Source organism: Microtus oregoni, unplaced genomic scaffold (genome assembly GCF_018167655.1).
Source record: "Microtus oregoni isolate MIOR12 unplaced genomic scaffold, Mior012 000044F_ref0000062, whole genome shotgun sequence".
Taxonomy (NCBI): domain Eukaryota; kingdom Metazoa; phylum Chordata; class Mammalia; order Rodentia; family Cricetidae; genus Microtus; species Microtus oregoni.
Window position 1 is genome coordinate 16230817 of NW_024543218.1, and position 19647 is coordinate 16250463.

Consider the following 19647-nt stretch of genomic DNA (forward strand, 5'->3'; position numbering starts at 1 on the left):
ATTTGTAGTTATGACATCTCAAAGAGCTAGTCAGCGAACTGCTAAGGAAGACTTAGAAAACAAAACTCCCAAACCACAGTATATCCCTGCACAAAAGCTAGGGGTGTATTTATATTTGAGTACAAATGATTATTATATCGTGTCAATCTTTTGCTTGTATAGGACATGTAAGAACCCTAAATATTTGGATACAATGCATATTCAGTCTATGAAATATGAATAGACCAAATGTGATTTAGTGTGCTAAGCCTGTCCTTCGGAGGTCGGAACCTGTCTCCAGGGCTGGTCATCAATAATGTAGCAGCGCAGATCTCCTTCCGTTGGAACTAGCTCTTTGCATAGTAAAAGCAAGGGCACATGTTTTGCACAAGCCTTTGCATATGTGCCGTTCCAAATCTTTACAGTGTCTTTGGGGGAATAAAATTCAAGATGTTTTGACTATGTTCATGTAGCTTAGGCTCAACATATTTAATGTGCAAAAGTAAACAAAGCAGGAATGGGTATTTAGTCTGGTGGCCTATTTCCTTGTATGAATATTCAAAAACCCACCTGTTCATACTTTACACATGATTCCTGCAGAATCGCAGTGACAGCTTAAGCAACTAGTTCTAGTCCAGCGTTTTATAACTAAATACACCCTGACGTCCCACAAAATGCAGTGTAAGACACACTTGCTGTTACAGGCAAACATCTGTGTCTATACGAAAAATATTTTTATAGCCTCCTAACTGCTTCTTGCTTCAGATAAATGAATAAAAATGGTATAAAATAATTTCTTCCCTTAATCCAGTCAATGTTCAAGAATTGTATAGTGTTAGTGGGGTAGCTAAAAGGTATAGCACATATTTAGGTGTATTAGTATTTTGATTATCAGAATTGAAGCTTTTTTCTGCTTCCAAGAACATTGGTCTTTATTCCCCAAGCACCAAATAGGCCAGTGTCCCCCAGCAGAGCAGCTGCTGTCTAATTGCCCTAAAGAGTTAAGTGCTGCTCACGGTAAGCACAGATCAGTGTCTCTACAAGTGGACCTTCAATTAGCATTGATGGATTGACTCTCTCACAGGCAGTAAAAGCTCAATTTACAGAAATGTATCCTATGAGACTAAAAATCCATAAGTTAAGATATGGGGCCTATTTTACGGTTGTAGCCATAAAATATGTACAAATATGGCAATCATCCTTTGTTTCTGTTTTGAAAAATGTTTTCTAATTTATTGACATATTAAGAGATTATCAATATTTGTGTCAATCTAAGAATAGGCAAATGGAATTTGAATAGCCTCAGATATACTCTTCCTGCAGGATAGGAGAAATTGTGAAGCATCTGAAAAAAGAAATATGTGAAGATAAAATGAAAGTGTTGGTGCATAATATATACAATAACAATAATAAACATTTCCTGTTGCTGAGAAACATTTCACTTGATTTGCCCAATACAGACTGTCTTGAATATCAACATTCTGAATGCTTTCTGTATATTTTGTGCTAGACTTTAAGGCAGGTACGCATGGTTTTGAAGATGAGCCAGCTGTGACCATTTAATTTGAAAGCATAATGAATTTCCTCTTCAGCTTTCATTGGCGTTGCATGGCTTTCCCTTCTGATCAGGTGACAGAAAAGATCCCCTTAGTCAGAGGAGAACTGAGCGTGCAGGGACTAGGCTGTTCTCTGCCCTAGCCAGCACTGCTCCTAAGTCCTCTATCCATACCACTGCTGTTCTCTGCGTTTGGAAAATTGGAGCAAATCAATTGACCAGCATCTCACATCAGAAGATGGGAAGTGGGATCAGTTCAGAGAGCAAGGAGTCAGCCAAGAGGTCAAAAGAGCTGGAGAAGAAACTTCAGGAAGATGCTGAGCGAGATGCGAGGACAGTTAAGCTGCTACTGCTAGGTAATATTCTTCTCTTTTGCTTTCAGCATCTGATTTTTTCCTTCATTTTTACTTTTCTCAAATTTTAAGTCTATTCACCTTGGAGGATTTAGTATAAAATATGCTTTTCCAGAGTGTCTAGGTGAACTGAGTTTTATGTATACTCTATATGTATTTCACAATTTGTTTTAGATTTCATACTTAGTGCATTGTTTAAGAGATACATATTAGATGTCTCAGTTGGCCTCTTTCAAGGATTACAGAATATCATTGCTAAAAGAAAAGTCATACACATCTATTACTTTATAGCATTCTAATCGTTCCCGAAGTAGCAGCTAAAATCCTTAATGACAGGTCATAAAAGTCTTTTATTTGTTTAGACAGAAATAAACTGAGTGTTCGGCATCAAAATTATGGTGTTAAAATCATTTAGTCTCAAGTTTTATGCAATAATGACAAGATACTTAAAATATATCAAGAATATTACTAAGACTATGGGAAAAATAGTGCCTTTAATTTTGCTACTCATTTGAAAATGTGGCATTCAGTTCCTTATAGAACACTTATATATTCATTGACTCCACAAATTATTGGCTACTTTTCATTACTTCAAAACAAAAAACAAATTTTTATGACAACTATAATTTTAATAGTTGCTCAATTACCTAAATGAATTAATATAATCTGTGTGCTACATATTTTTCATTAACAATTTAATGTACAGTGGTCACTGACATAAACAACAACATTTGTAACTGCTTTTGGAAGGTAAGTGGGAAGAAGCTGGCAGAGTTGGGCATAAAGTTTTAGTTTAGCAGCATGTTAAGTTTTGAGGGAATTTAACCATGGACTTCTGGAGAAGAAGCAAAAAAAAGGTATAATTTAAGATATTACAACCCATGATATCTTTAGCACAAATATATGACAATATGTATTAGGTAAATACATCATATAATCCAGACGTGAAACAGTAAAAGGCATTCATCCAGTCTTCCATTTTCCATTTTTGTGTTTTCAGTTTTCCACATTCAGGCTATTGACTAATTCGTTAGTTAGCTTTGCCTTTGGAACACTGACCTCATATTACAATGTTGTATATAAGATTCCCCAAATGAAGAAAAGCCTAAATCAATACAGAAACAAATCAGAATAAGATCTTTGACTTCTTGGCTGTTGTATATTTACCCTGAAGCTAGTTATATACAATAACGAATCATTATTTCAGGATTGTGAGTCTATCGTGTAGCGAATTTCTTCCATTGTTAAGTGTTCTTTTTTTTTTTAAATATTTATTTATTTATTATGTATACAATATTCTGTCTCTGTATATGCCTGCAGGCCAGAAGAGGGCACCAGACCTCATTACAGATGGTTGTAAGCCACCATGTGGTTGCTGGGAATTGAACTCAGGACCTTTGGAAGAGCAGGCAGTGCTCTTAACCACTGAGCCACCTCTCCAGCCCTTGTTAAGTGTTCTTTTGCTCTACTCCTACCACTGAGTTTCAAAAGCCAAGCATGAGCTATGTCTATTTCTTCTCAAGGAAATGGTCATATTCTCTCCTTCCTTGCTGGAGTTTGTGGCAAAGACTGCCCACAGGACTCCCAAGCAATCACCGAGAGATTGATGATTTAGGAAGGGGATGGTAAGTGCTTTGGATCCATCACCCATTATTTTCCAAGTTCCAGAGAATCCTCAGAGGCTGTACTGATGGAGTCAGAGTCACATGGATGTAGCAAGGTCAATAAAATGTAGGAGGAAAAGTCAGGCACTCCAGTAAGTGCTTTGCTATTCCCTTACAATGGCACATTGGTGCTAACGCCCAGCTAGAGCTGATCAGGGCATCAGCTTGCAAACAGTCTTTGCCATCTGTTTCTCAACTCTGAATGCAGCTCATCAACTTCTTCAAGCCCCTGCTTCCTTGCCCTCCCGACCACGGCAGACTGGATGCAAGTTTAGCCAGAATAAACCCTTCCTCCCTTAAAATAAATAAATTAAAAACATGTCTACATGCTGAGCTAAATTTCCAACAGAATTGATAAATATTTTCTACATCCCATTTAAAAAAATATTTTCTCTCATTTTTTTAAAAAACACAAATTGTAAGTCAAATCACTCAAATGGTTGTATTACCAATGACAATAGCAATACTGCTAGACGTTCACAGAATCATGGCACTCGACGTAAGTGTGATGGAATAACTGGCCTACTGGACATGTTATTAAGATGGAGAAGGCAAACATAAAATAATATAAAGAGCTGACTGAAAATATGTCATCAAAACTCAAGCTCCTCCCGAGTACAATGATGTAATGAAGAAAATTGAGATTTCCTTAAATTATGAGGTGAGAGTAGAGAGATTACTGATTGACTTCTATAAGCAGAAAAGCTTAACATTCTAGAGAGATATTCCTTAGGACACAACTTGTTATATGCAAAAATTCCAAACAGAAATGAAAGTATCCTAATTGTCCCAAACTTGGGGGTTTCATTAACTGAAAGAGTAACTTTTATTAACAGGAATGAGAAAGAATTATCAGTAGCAACATTGTGTCTTTTACTTATCCAAGATGATAACAATTTTGCACATTTCTTCTCATATCACTATATTATTTGCATCAACAATACTTAGGTTGAGCTGCTCAGCTTTAATTTAATAAAACAAATAACACTCTGTTCAGTTTTCACTATTTTGATTTATATTTTAAACATTCGACAACTTTTTCTTCTTAAACATTTAACTCTACATTTGATTGAGTTGTCAAAGTCAAAACAATAAAATCCACTTCATTTACCTTTTTGCCTGAACTCAAATTATTTATAATGCATTTTCATATTCAACTCGGCTTCATTAAGGCATCATCCCATGTCTTCTAGACCTAACTCCACCTTTCACCCCCAAACGTCTTGAATTCTCATTGAAACTACATCCACACTCTTTGGTGGAATCTGAACACCAGCTTATGACAACATATTTAGTTTAATATGATAGTGATCAATTCTGAATTTTACCCTGTACAAAAAAGAAGGTCTACAAAACATGGTGCAATCTGTTGTTTCCTCTGACCTGCACTGTCTAGTGATTTCTGGGTGCTAAAACATAGAACACTAAGATTCCTATTTGGCATGCACTGTGAAGTGGATGTAAACACTGTGTTAGTGGAAATAGGTCTGAGGGGACCTAAATGGTGGATTCCGTCTACAAGCCTCTTCCCCATATTCATGTTTGTTTTTGTTGTTGTTGTTGAGGTTGAGAATCACTATTTTTTTCTTTTATTGAAGATAAATCCTTGTCTTGCCTGGAAGTGCTGGCACATACCTTTAATCCTAGCACTAGGGAGGCAGAGGACGGTGGATCTTTGTGTGTTCAAGGATATCAAGACAGCCAGGACTACACACAGAGAAGCACTGTCTGGGAGAAACACTGTCTCCATTCAAAAGATTCTTATCTCATACAAAATATACAAAGTATCCGGATTATAGTTTCTCCCCTCTATTCTTCCCAGTTTCTTCCTTCCTCCTTTCCCGCCCCCCTGCCAGATCCATTGTCTCTCACTAGAAAAAAAACAGCCTTCTAAAAGATAACACCCAATGGCAAAATAAAATATAAGATTAAGCAAAAATTATCTTATCAAAGTTGGGACACAGCAACTCAATAGAACTAAAAGAGTCCTGAAAGTGGATACAAGAATCAGATTCCCACTGGTTCTCACAGTCGGGAGTCCCTTAAAAAATACTGCGTTCATAACTGTAATATCTTCACAGAGGATGTGGTACAGAACCATGTAGAACCCTGAATAGCTGCTTCACTCTGTGAGTTCATATCTACTTTGCCTTGCTTAGTTGGTTCAGAGGGCTTTGTTCTCCTGATGTCCTCCATTCCCTCTGGAATGTCTGGAAGAGGAGATTGTAAAATTCCCTGAGTTCTGAAGGCAGGGATTAGATGAAGACCTGCCATTTAGATTTTCTCTCCATGTCTGACTGTAGTTCTTTTTATTTGTTTCATCTTCTACAAGAGGAAGCTTCTCTGATGATGACTGGATAAGCAATGGATTTCTGAGTATAGCAGAATATCTTTAGAAGTCATTTTACTAATTTTTATTTTTGTTTTTACCTATTGTGTTTCGTTTCACCCTAGTTTTCTGGGCTTTCCAGTCTCTGCTTCTTGGTCACCCAAGCAATGTCAGGCAGAGTTTCCTGCTCATGGAGAGGGCCTTAAATCATATCAGATACTGGTTGGCTACTCTCACAAGTTCTGAGCCACCGTTGCCCTAGTATATTTTGCAGGCTGGACATATTGATTGTAGGTCAAAGGTTTTGTGGCTGGATAGATGTCCATGTTTCTCCTCCTGTACCAAGGTGACAAGAACATAAAAGCATGCTCCATGTAGGCACCAACTTGACTTCTCCATGTTCAGTGAGCTCTCTGTGTGTGGTCCTTAGCAATGTGTTAATGTTTCATATGTTCTGGTTGCAGAGAGCAAACCTTTGTCTTAACAGAAGCCTGGGCTGTTCCGGGATTTTCATTGGCCAACAGCTCGATTGAATGCAATCCAGTCCCACCACCAGAAGCCTCTCCTGGCTAAAAGATATGGGCAGTTGAAACTCTGTATCCCCCCCCCCCCCATTACTAGTGGTCCTCATAAGAATCACCTTCAGATATTCCAGGAAGTTTTCACTGAACTAGGTTTCCATATCATTCCTCAAATGCCCCCCCCCAATTCCAGGTATCCCTCTTTCTTCTCCCTCCCTCTAACCTATCTTCCACTATCCGGTTCCCCCATTCCTGTCCCCATTTGTTCTCAGTCTGCCAATAAAAATCTATTCCATTTTCCCCTCCCAGGGAGAGCCATGTGGCCCACCCTGGCTCCAAATCCTGCCTCTTTACCCTACTTTTGTCGATATACAGATCGTAGATTGTTTATCATTTATTTAATATATAATATCTTCTTATAAGTGAATACATACCATATATGTATTTCTGGTCTAAGTTACCTTACTCAGGATGTTTTCTTTTCTAGTTCCACCCATTTGTCTAAAACTTTGATGTTGCCATCTTTGGAAACTCAAAAGGCTGAGAAACATGTAACAAAATGTTCAAAATCCTAAGCAGCAGAACAATGCAAGTCAAAACTACATTGAGATTTCATCTGATTCCCTTCAGAATGGCAAAGATAGAGGAAACATGTGACAGCTCATGCTAGCAAGGATGTAGAGCAAGGGGGAACAGCCTTCCATCACTGGTTCTAGGACAAACGTGTACAGTCACTATGAAATCAATATGGCAGTTCCTTAAAAAGCTGCGAATCTATCTAACTCAAGATCCAGCCATACCACGCTTGGGCATATACCCAAAGGATCTTCCATCCTACCACAAGTACACTTGCCAAACCTTGGTCATTATGACTTTATTCATAATAACCAAAAGTTGAACACAACCTAGATGTTCTTCAACAGAAAAATAGATAAAGAAAATGTGGTACATTTACATACAGAAATAAGTTCGTGGCTTTTTGTTCTCTTCTATGGCCTACTAAGTTAACCAGGGTCATCTAGGTGCCTGTGGATTTCAAAGTATCCAGTAGAGACTGGTAGACTCACTACTGTACAAACAACTGAAGATAATTGCCCCCTTCCTTCCTCATATTTCAGTAGCCAAAAGATCAGCAATGATAGAGGAGGACTTTAAGGCCTTACAAGTGCCCACCTCCACATCTGTCGGACTCTTTACAGGTCCAGTTTTGTGCAGATCTCATGCAGACGCATTCAGCTGCTATGCATTCACAATTGCATGGGTTGGGCAGGTATCATACAGGAGCATTCAGCTGCTATGCATGGTTGTGCAGGTCTCATGCAGGCGCATTCAGCTGCTATGCATTCAAAATTGCATTGGTTGTGTCAATCCCAAAGGACACCATTTTGCAGTCCTTCCTGTCTTCAAACTCTTACATTACTTCCTTCCTCTCTTCTATAATTTTCTCAATATATTAAGGAAATGTAAACATTTTATTTGAATTGAGCATTCGATCACCCCTCAATCTCAGCAACTTGAGTAGCCTTGTGTCTCTAATTCTCCAACATTTATTCATAGAGTAGTTTTTCTGGTTGAGGTTGAGCATAGCCTTTTGTTCATGGTCATAAACAAATAGAAAGAAGCTTGACTCTATATCAATTTAATTAACCATAGTAAGTTTCACTAAGATATATGCTTACACAACCATGGGTTTTCTATTTGCTTTAAGGTAACCAAGTTCAAATTCCTTACTGTGGAGTGAACCTGAAATCTGACCATAGAATAGATTATTCCCCATAACCACATTGCCACATCAAATTTAAATTTTCTTAATCTATTGCACTGTACTATTGAAAACAAACACTTATATAAGTAACATGAGAAACTAATCTTTTCATGTTGTTGTAAAGAAGGATGGTACTATATTTTAAAATCTGAACAGCCATGGCCACATGTAACATAAAAAGGTCTTTCATTTAAAACATTAAAGTTCAGAACCCATATCCATATTTTATTTTCACCAGATCCTAAAGTACAAATGCATTCATGTATACTATGTAACAAAAAAAATGAACTCAAATACTTGATATCTTCAAAATATGAAAAACATATCAACTCTGATTATTACCTACAATAGCAAAGAAAACAGAGCACACACCGAATTCCTACAAAATAAATTTCCTATTAAGAGCTATTCCTTCTTTATCCGACCTAGGAGCAGTTTATATTTTGCAATCCCTCATACTTTCTCATATACTCTGAAACTTTTTAAATTAAAATATAAACATAGTTCTCTTCAACCAAAGCATGTAATTTCAGCTGTGGTTTCCCTAAAATTTTAGAATATCTTGCTATCTTTATCTTCTATCCTAACTGATGTTCGATCCTTTAATTCTACACAGTACCTCAAAATTCTACAACACTCTTCCCAACTGGTTTTAACAAAAGTAGATCTCATTAACACTGATTGTTGATCTCACTTTGATTCTTCTATAAACTCCCAATTACCTTCATTACCAGGTACTGCAAAACAAAGCAATAATGTTTTAAGTTTCTTGGCTGGAAAGTACCATTTTGAATTTGTCTGAGACAATAATGAGCCTTCTGTTATAAGATCCCAGAAGTCACATTTCCAGTGACAATATCAGGTTGAATCTCCTTCTCTCTTGTCTCACTGAGATGATCATTAGCTTGTGGTTGAGTAAGAGACAGTGGTCATCTCCAAATGTCTCTAAATGTTCACTTGTCCCATTCACCAATAGGAAGTAGAATTTCATTGTTTTTATTTCCTGTATTCATTCACATAATAATGTTTTACTGAAGAGCAATTTACACCTTGGCGCTCTAAATTTTATCCATTTTTTTGTCTTAAGAAATTTATTTCACAAATTATGTTTGACTTTGCCATTTTCAGAGTCCTCTGGATCCTTCCTCTTGATGACTGAAAATGCTTCTCTCCTTCCACCCAAAAATCTTTCATTTACTTTCTATTCCCCTTGTATTCACTTACTATAGCTATTTTTAAAAGTTTTAAATGTTTATAATTTGCAAATTAGTCTATACTCCTGCATTCCCTTTAGTTGCTTGCAGTCTGAATTTCTATGGCATAGCACAGAAACAGAAGCATTCGTAAAAACAGATAAATGGTAGAAGCGGAGACACAGACAGGAAGTGTTCCTCAGCTGTTTTCAGTGACTACAACACAACCAGGATTTACATGGACAAATAGGGCTAAGGAGAAGCATTGTGTGTTTCAGTGAGTTTATCTGCCATTTGAAATCAATAGGAAAGTGTTGATCAATTTTATATAAATGGAATAATAATTGTCATTTAGTTATCTGTTTCTTATATATATACAATCATATTTATACACATATGAAGTAGATATACATATATTACCCCAATTACCATATGGGCCACACGGGACAACCATTTTATGGGGAACAATGAGATTGGAAGGTCCTCCAGAAAATTTTCACTATTATACAAATATCTGATGTGATATGAATTAAGGAAAAATGGAGAAAACATTGAGAAAGAAGTCACAGAAATGTGATGTTTGATTGCATGTTATAGTAAGTCAGAGGAAAGCATAGGAGGTTAACTAGACAGTGTGAAGTGTGGCACAAATGGGAGTCTTTGCAAGAAGAATAAAGACAGCTACCTAAGATATCTAACCCTGTGATTGCTTTTTATCATAAACAAGTATATCTGTCTATTATTCCACCGACTTATGGATGTGGGAGTAGGAAGGATACTATTAATGAGAGAAATATGTCAAATATAATCAGGCCTTTAGTTTCTTTATTTATAGTTTCCTATTTCCAAGTAGCCAATGGAAATAGGGCAGCATTGTAATTAACTAAAGGAATCTGATACACATGATCCACACCCTAAAGGAGCTAGGTGAAGGGAAGGATCCTAAGGGAGACACATCGAGGGCTCCAGGCAGCAGATAGTTAGGATATCCTGGGTAAACTGGGAAGGAAAGTAGAAGGGAGGGTATCAAGGAGTGGAGCATAAGGGCTGAAGATAACCCTATTGGAGGAGGGACAGAGTGGGAGCAATGAGAGACATATCTTGATAGAGGGATCCATTGTGTGGCTATGGAGAAACCAGGTGCTAGGGAAATTCCCAGGAATCCAGAGGATGATTCGAGCTGAGACTCCTAGCAGTAGTGGAGAGGGTGCCTGATCTGGCCTTTCCCCATAAGCAGATTAGTGACGACCCTAATTGTCAGCACAGAACCTACATCCAGTAAATAATGGAAGCAGATGTAGTGCTCCACAGCCAAGCACTGGGCTGAGCTCCTAGAACTTAGCTGAAGAGATGGAGTAGGGACGACATGAGCAAAGGGGGTCAGGATCAATATTTGGAAAGCCACAGAGACAGCTGATCTGAGCTAGTGGGAGCTCATAGACTCTGAACTCACAGTTGGGAATACTTCAAAGGACTGAACTAAGCCCTCTGAATCTAGGGGACGGTTATGTGGCTTCATCTAGGGGGAGAGGGAACTGGCAGTAGAACCAGGATCTATCCCAGCTGCATGAACTGACTTTTTGGAGCTCATTCCCCCTGGTGGGATGCCTTGCTCAGCCTTGATACCGGGAAGAGGGCCTTGGTAGTGCCTCTACTTGGTATGCCAGACTTTGTTGACTCCCCAGGGGAGGCCTTACCCTCTCAGAGAAATATAAGGAAGATAAATTAAATTGAAGAAACAAAACACATTTCCTTAACACCAAAAGCACAAATACAATAGTTCCTTTCTCTTCTCTTTCTTCTTCCTTTTCCTTTTTCCTCTACTTGAGGCCAGGCTATGATGGATTGTGATGGAGAAGAGAAAGACATGTTTAATTTTACTCATGAGAATTATCGAGTGGAGTAAGTTATTCCTTAAAAAGATGAGATGTGGGGAGGAGTCAACCCTTGACTGCAAACAATGATGACGAAAGCATGCTTCTGCTTTACCTTACACCAAATAGTCTAAAGCCATTTAAATATTAAATATTTCACTGACAATTCATACCTGGAGACAATATAATAAGACAGCATTAGCAGGAGAATTGAGTTGACTTGAAGGTAAATCTAGACTTCATATGACACATTCATCTCTACTGTTCTCATTTCTCTTATGCATAAAACAACATCATCTACAAGGCTGCTCATTCTACATTCCATTTTGTTGTACAATTATATGACTTTAATGGCCTAGAAAAATTATCATACATATGAATATATATCAAGTTATTTAATCTCGTCTTGCCTGCTTTAGCCAAATGAGCCATCAAGCCTTGTGTGTATTCAGCAAAGTTCACTTACAACTATGGATATTATACGGATTTAAATTTTTTCGTATCTCTGGATAACAATATTTTATTATGTATAATAATTAATTCATATTACATGGAGATTGGTTATAAATTTAACTATTATATGAAACAAAATCATCTTAAAAGAAACAAGCGTGTATCTTGTGAAAATTCCTCTGGTACGCTTTAGCCCGGAAAATAATGTAAGTTTTGACCAGCACTTAGAAGGAAGGAGCTATTTTAGGATGCACGCAGCACATGCAAACGTGCTGTCATGCGTATATTTAGCCCTGTAACATGATCTAATCCTACAAGAATGGAGTGCTGATTGTGAACTAAGGGCTTCAGTCAATCTGAGAATGGTAGCGAACCTTTCCTTTCTGAGCAACTTTGAGATGGAGTTTTAAGTAGTGAACAAGATTTTTTAATAGCTCGATTTTTAAAATAGGAATTATGTCAATAATGCAATGAACTGCATGAAAATTTCACTTAGCACACCAAACTCATCATGCAGAACGAAGTAAATAGATTTTAAAAGTCTTTAACAGCTACTTTATCTGCTTTTTATTATTTTACAGTAACTAACTCTTCTGCCTACCTTAGGCACATCATTAGTTACCTGGTAAACTACAGAGAATTGCTATATACTTACAACCCCTCAAGGCTCAGAAATAATTTGGGAAATTCCAGCTCCTAGTGTTTGCAGTATGCTTGTCATCTGATTTTGACCCCTGCCCTAGGTTGTTTCGGATGGCACGTCCGTGGTTCCAATATATTAAAGATCAAAATGGCTTAAAAATTGACTCCTGTATTGAACATGGAGATTTTTATTCTCATGATTCTATCAGCAATAGAGAATGACAATGGCTTGGCTCACATTTATTTTGCAGCTGGAAATATAAATGATCCTAGCGGTTTAAAGCACAGCGGTGGATACGCATCGGCTATGAGCCGGTACACCACCCTACCACACAACAGACCTGAGCGCATAAGGAGTTTTGTGCTTTTCCAGAACTCCTGGAATCAACTTAGTTTGCTACCAGTGGATAAGAAAAGTGTGTTATATAAATATTATTTTACTCTCTGAGATAACCTAAAAGTCACCTTTGTCCCCCAAATGTGTGACACCGTTTTGAGTATTCTATAACAGAGAAATAAAACAGGATAATATGTCTGTGATGTTTCAGTCTGACCAATAGTGGTTCCAAAGTGCTATCACATGTCTTCATGATCCATGACACACATAATCATATAATTCTGGAATATTATTTATGTGTGTACTGTGATGGAAATGAAACTCATGGCCCCACATATACTAGACATATACTCTACCTACAAGCTGTACTCTGTTTTGAAATTCATAAAGCATTTTTTTTGTTTTTTAAAGGTTGATATTTCTTTTAATTGAAAATACTCCATAAATAATTTTTACTTTATTATAGAAATCATAAACAATACATAATTTCTTTAATTTTAATTTCTTGAATATCAAAACAATTGATTATTTTGATATTCATAAAATGAAGCATTCTTTGCTCAGTTTTAAAATTCTCTAGGTTTTTTTTTTCCAGTAGTACCATTTTCACTGAACAAAATACAGTGCTAAGTGAGCCTGCAAGGGATAGGACTGAAGCCCCAGCGAAAAGGTGTTGATTTCCCTCCCAAATTCCCACAGCTGGAAATCTTCAAGTCACCAAAACTAAACTAAGCCTATGTATTTGGCGTAGTGGAGGAGAGCCCATGTGGCTGTCCTTGTGCCTGATGACCCTTGGTTCCCAGTATCCCCTTCAGCTGCTTGTGGTTGCAGACGCAGGGTTCGATTACAGTATTTTGGTCGGACCTAGAACCCGCAGGTCCTAATTTAACACCATCCCCGCACAAGTAAATGAAATAAATAAATAAGCCTCTGAAGGTCCCGTGCTTGATGTCCGCATTCACTGGCTCTGTGTTTAGCTTCCATGGCTTGTGGTAGAAAGTACATGAGCATAATAATGGGAAGAATCACGACTGTTCACGCGAGAGGAAGAACCGTACAGAACCACAGGTCGAAGAAGCCTTATTTACTGCGTGCGGTCTTACCACTCTTCATGTTTCAGTATTATACATGATAGGCAGCTGCTCAGACAACTGTGGAAATCAGATACATTAAGATATGCCAGAGACAATAAATATTTGCTGCATCATAGACTTAAATTTAGATGCTCCCATGGCTGTTCCTCCAGGCTCAGGAAAACATGTAAAACCATATAGAAATACTTCATTGAAAAAAAAAAGGTTGTCTCATACAAAAAATAAAATCTATTTTTTAAATTAGTTTTTTCTTTAAAGTAATTTCATACAATACATTTTGATCGCCCATTGTTTTGTTGTTATTTTTTCTCCCATGTCCTCCCAAATCCTCCCAACTCCCTATGCAAACTTTTTGAAGATCTCTCTAACCCTCCCCCTTTTCAAAAAAAAATCAAAACAAAATAAACCACATCAAAAAAAATAATAAGAGAAAAGAGTCCACTTTCCATTGCCAATTGCTCCTGGGCATGGAACCTGCCCTGGAGTGAGGTTGGTACACTCAGGGACACGCCTTTGGAGAAATCCGATTTGCTTTTGCAGGCAGCTATTAATCACAAAGAGCTTCTTGATTAGGGGTAGGTTATCTTTTAAATATGAGTTCAAAGAATTATTTCTTTCATGTAAAATTTATCATATGATGATAGATGAGGATGACAATTTAAAATGATACATGAAAAAATTGTAAGCATAGAGAAGAAGGTAGGCAGGAGAGGAGAGGTCAAGGTCAAAGGGTCGTAGGGAGGATAAGAAATGTACATTGTGGTATCCGTGTGCTCCAATCCATATTCATAAGTACGGTTTCAGTAAGTTTTTAGATTGAGTTAATCAAATGCAAATTACCTTTTGTTTATTATTTTGAGACTATGATACTTTGATGAATCAGAATAACTGCCTATCATACCCAGATACAAAATGTGGGGCCACTGGCGGTGGGACCAGGATTTATTCTTAGGTCATGACCTGGCATGTGGATCCCATTCTCTATGGAGGGATACGTTTCTCCCTGCATGGATACAGGGAGGAGGGCTTTGGTCCTTTCTCAAATGACAGACTTTGCTGATTCCCCATGGGAGGCCTTACCCTCTTGGAGGAGTGGATAGGGATTGAGGTGGGGGAATGGAAGGAGGGAAAGGAGGAGGATGCGGGATTGGTATGTAAAATAATAATAATAATAATAATAATAATAATAATAATAATAATAAACATTTTTTAAAATGTTTTAGAAGAAAAAGAAACGAACCGAAGTCATGGCCTATGATTGTTATACTTTAAGTTGTCATTTCTCAAAAAGATAAAAAAAATGTCCTTAACCTCAAGAGGGTTTCAAGAAATACCTTTAAAAGGTCCCAACAGACACCTTAAAACAGCCACTAAGTTTGGACCGAGTTCTTACTCTCTTTGTTAGGAAGCATGTGTATTTCAGGTCTTTGTATATGATGCTTCAAGAGTCAAGCGGACACCAAAATATTTTACATTATGGATCACAAACTACAATTCATGTTACAGATAAGGGTGACTGTAATAGCTGTAGTCCCACTGCTGGTCCCTCATATCTGCCTCTGTGCGCCCAGATCATGTGACATGAGACACACCCATGTTAGCTCAAGAGTTTTCATTCATTAGGATAAAGGAAATTACAGTTCCATACAAAGGTATTGCCGGCTGCTGAGGAAAAGAGCATGTTTCAATTGGGGTAGATTTCTGTTTGAACAGTTCTGGCAATAAAGTTCTTTGCGGTTTTCTTCTTTCAGCATTTATTCAAGCAGAGACACAGAGTCATCTTAGGAGTTAAAAATTATTCAGAGTCTGAAATTGTGAGTTACGTCATTGTGCTGCAAACCCTTGGATATAAACATCTCAAATCATGGTTAAACATAAAATATAATTTTCTCTATTACTACAAAATATTTACTTTAGAAGTTATGCTAATAGAGGTATTAACAATTTACACACAATAAAATAGTAGGTATTAATATTAGTACAAATTCAGTGTATCAGTTAATGACGTTTGTTTCATTTCGTTTCAGGAGCAGGTGAATCTGGAAAAAGTACGATTGTTAAACAAATGAAGTAGGTACAGAATGATTTCAACTGCTTACTGTTTGATGTCTATCTATGCATTGAACAATTCTGTGTTATTTATTTTAGTTTTTTATTATAATAGAATTATATCATTTTTTTCTTCTCCTTTTCTGCCTACAAGTCTTCCCACAATGCCCTCTTGGTCTTTTCCATATTCATTGTCTCTTTTTTCATTAATTTTTGTTACATATTGGTAAGTACAATCTGTTCATGAAGTCTCATCCACCTGACTGACCAGTCATGAGCTGAAATAGGGCAACACTAACACACACACACACCCTCACGTGGACAGGCAGAGCACAGGAGGCTTCACCCCTGCACTGAGAACTACAGGCAAGGAAGAAATGCTGACAGAGGAAGAAGTAGTCTTCCCCATTTAAGAGCACACATCCGATAGCATTGGTCAGCACTGAACACCTGCATACAAGTATCATTAAACAGACTGATAAAATCTGTTTAAAAATGCTTTGTGAATCTCTTTCAGAATTCAAGCAACCTCATCAGAATTTACAGGCAGTGGCAACGTTTTTCCTGATTTTTTGAGTATTCAATTATTACTTCTATTGCTTAACAAACACCAATTTCTCCTTTCCTTTTGAATTTTGTCTTTTGGATATTAATACCAGGAGCTGTGCTTTAATTATATTAACCCTCAAATGAACGAGCTTTCGAACAATGATAGTGTAAACTGCAAATATTTGAAATGTGTCAATCAAGAATCCATTTGAAATTTGGGAGAAACTATTCATCATTGACATTTTTTAAAATATGGATATGAAAGATTTTTTTCACTAATATCATTCCAACAGATTCTGTTATGTTATTACATTATATTTTCTATTTATTTTTTATAATGGGATAGCTAACTACATTTCTGAATGAAGAAGTATTAAACACAACTGCTATACATAAAAACTGCAATGAAAGATGAATAAAATAAAGCTAGACAGCAGTGATGAGGCTCTCTGGTTAATCCAAAATCTTTTTTTTCTTCAATATTATATTGTCATGTAATTTGCTTGTCAACTATTATTTAAGCTCCAGTTTGGAAAACTCACCTATAGGTGCCAGCAAATGTTTGTCCTTTTTTTTTTTTTACTGTTTCCAAAACATGGTTTTATAACCAACCATTGATCTACCCTAACAGAGTTATCTCTCTTTCCTTTATATTGTTATTCTTTTCTACTACCCTATTATCTAGGACATAAGCACACTTGAAGTTATCTTATTCTTCTTAAGTATCTGTTACTTATATGCTTAAATATAGTTTTAAATGAATAGTTTTTTGCTATATAAAAGGAAAACTTTTAAATATTAAATAATGTATAGTCAGACAAAAATTAGAAAAGTAGAAACAAAACTAACAATGAATATTATTGATATATAACTCTGACTACCATCATACATTTAGGAGGCTGATGCAGGAGAATGACTGGAAGTTTGGTCCAGTCTATGCTGTGTAGTGAGTACCATAACAGCCAGAGCTGTGATGTATAATGTAAGACTATCCCAAAAAGCAAAACTACAGTATTTCTCTAAAAATTATTATCTGATGCAAAAATGAATATTTACAGCCACTATTTTTAGAAGTACAGTTTGCAAAATCTGACACATATAATTTTTCTACATCTAGCATAAATTTAAGACTGGAGAAATTGTAGGCTATTAAGTGCACTTGTTGCCTTGGCATAGGATGAAGGTTAGGTTTCCAGCACCCTTATGACAACTTAAAACATCCTTAACTCCAATTGCGAGCTATCTGGTATCTTCTTCTGGTCTCTCAAAACACCAAGCACATGCAAAAAATTCAGGCAAAAGATTCACACACAAAAAAGGAAATTAATCTTTAAAAATATATATGTATCATATTATACATATATAATAAACTTGGAAAGTCATGAGTGTTCTTTAGCAATACGTATATCTGAGAAACTGCAAGAAGAATTTGAAATACGTAAAACATAGAAATAATTTAAATATGCAAAGTATGAAAATATAAGTAAAATATGAGTCCTGTAACTATTTAAAATGGTAAAATGGAAGATAGAGATTCCTAATTTAAAAGAAAGTACAAGCAATCAATGTGCAAGCTGTTGAAGCAATTCGTTCACTTGCATTACGATGACGTCACTGCACATGCTTATGACAATGTCTGACTAGCCCATGTCCAAAGCTCGGTAACTGCGTGCCTCCGTTCACCTGGACTGCCTCTTTTATCAATAAAGTCCTCCTTGCTTTTGACCATTTAAAAAGAGCTCATTATGCTAAGATAATCAGCTTATTATTTCTGCTATTTCTTGTCTTTTTGGTTTTTTATTTCTGTTACCCATAATAGAACTTACCACAGTTTTTCTAATGTCTATTTACACAGATATGGCCACGAACTTTCATAAAATACAAAAATCTGTCAAAATAGTAAATTTTTTTCTACAATTTGGTGCTTCTCATTAGAAATTTTACTGTGATGGAAAGGTTTCATGGTTATGCTCTCTGAACCAAGCGTGCCTTCAGTGGTCATTCGAGGATCTAACTGTAATTTTCTGTAACATGGCTGGGGGTTAGTTACAGTGTGTGATACATCCTGCATAGACTGGAATTCCACTCTGGACCTACTGGGACGAGAGTCAGGGGTAAATTCTGTCATTTATTTCAGTACATAATGAAAAACTAAAATGACCAATAAAATATTACTGGATTGAAAAGATCTAGGAACCAACTTATACCTAGAGAACTCTTCCTAGAAGAAATAAAGCTAAGCAGCTGCTTCTATCATATTTTCATTCATAGCCATCAGAACTTGAGTTACCAAAGGAAATGAATGTCCCAAAGTCACTCACAATTGGCATTTTAATTTAACAACTTTAATCATTTCTATGTTTTGATTTTGAACAGAGAATAGGTTTTATTCAGTCTTGTTTTGATCTATTTACAAATATACCATTCTGCATTTTTATAGTCTATTTCGCCACCTGGTTTTTTTGTTTGTTTGATTTTGTTTTTGGTTATTCAAGTGATTTAACAGGTTAATGAGGCAAGAAAAGCATGGCCCTGTTGAAGACAAAACTGTGCATTTGTTGGCAATCAAATGTGAATAATAGATTAAAATAATAGAGGCATACTCTTCGTTCCTCTCAATGCCTGGGGCTGCCACTTCATGGCTTTTAGTTCTTCAAAGGCTTTGAAGAGGTGTTTGTGCTAAGTTTGACCCCTAAGCTGGAACTTCTATGTGTGTAGACACAAGATAAATCTTGAGAAAAGTGACACTCAAATACAAACACAAAGCACTTTTAAAACAACATGAAATAAAGAAAAGAATGCCAGGAAGAATTTATCACACAGCAAAGAAGCACAATTAGCACCAACAGAGATTTTAGCTCTAATGGGAAAATCTATTTTAAGCGATCATTCTTAAACTCTGTCAAAGCCTGACTATGAGGGAATGAGAGGAGGGAAGAGAGGAGCCCAGCCAAATCTACTGCCCGGTAACTCAACTCTGAGAACCCAGAAGCACGTACACACATGGGAGAACAGCAAGGGAATCAACAAAAGCAATCACCTCTATTTTTTAAAAACTGCCTTTGTTAAAGCTGTAGATAGAAAGCAGACATTCCTACTCCCCAGTGTTTCCTACGAGACAGGAAAAGCCAGGAGTGTTCTGCCGAGACTTCAATCACAGTGAAAACATCACTCAGGGTTCTGGATGTCGTGCACAACTCAGACCTGAAAATCAGGGAATTTTCTTCTTGAAAAAAAAAAGGAATCTAGTGTTTGTGGATCTATATATTTGAAAAATTATTTTATTTATA

The 19647-nt window shown here is 36.7% G+C and overlaps 1 protein-coding gene across 1 annotated transcript in view; it reads left to right on the top strand.

Annotated features, from left to right (window-relative positions):
• The first annotated feature begins 1772 nt into the window (after positions 1–1772).
• LOC121434755 (guanine nucleotide-binding protein G(t) subunit alpha-3) overlaps positions 1773–19647 on the top strand; it is a 38145-nt gene continuing 20270 nt past the window's right edge. Inside the window, exons 1-2 of the mRNA XM_041633711.1 lie at positions 1773–1890; positions 15787–15829. Of these exons, the coding sequence (XP_041489645.1) occupies positions 1773–1890; positions 15787–15829 (161 nt within the window). The remainder of the gene's footprint in view (positions 1891–15786; positions 15830–19647) is intronic.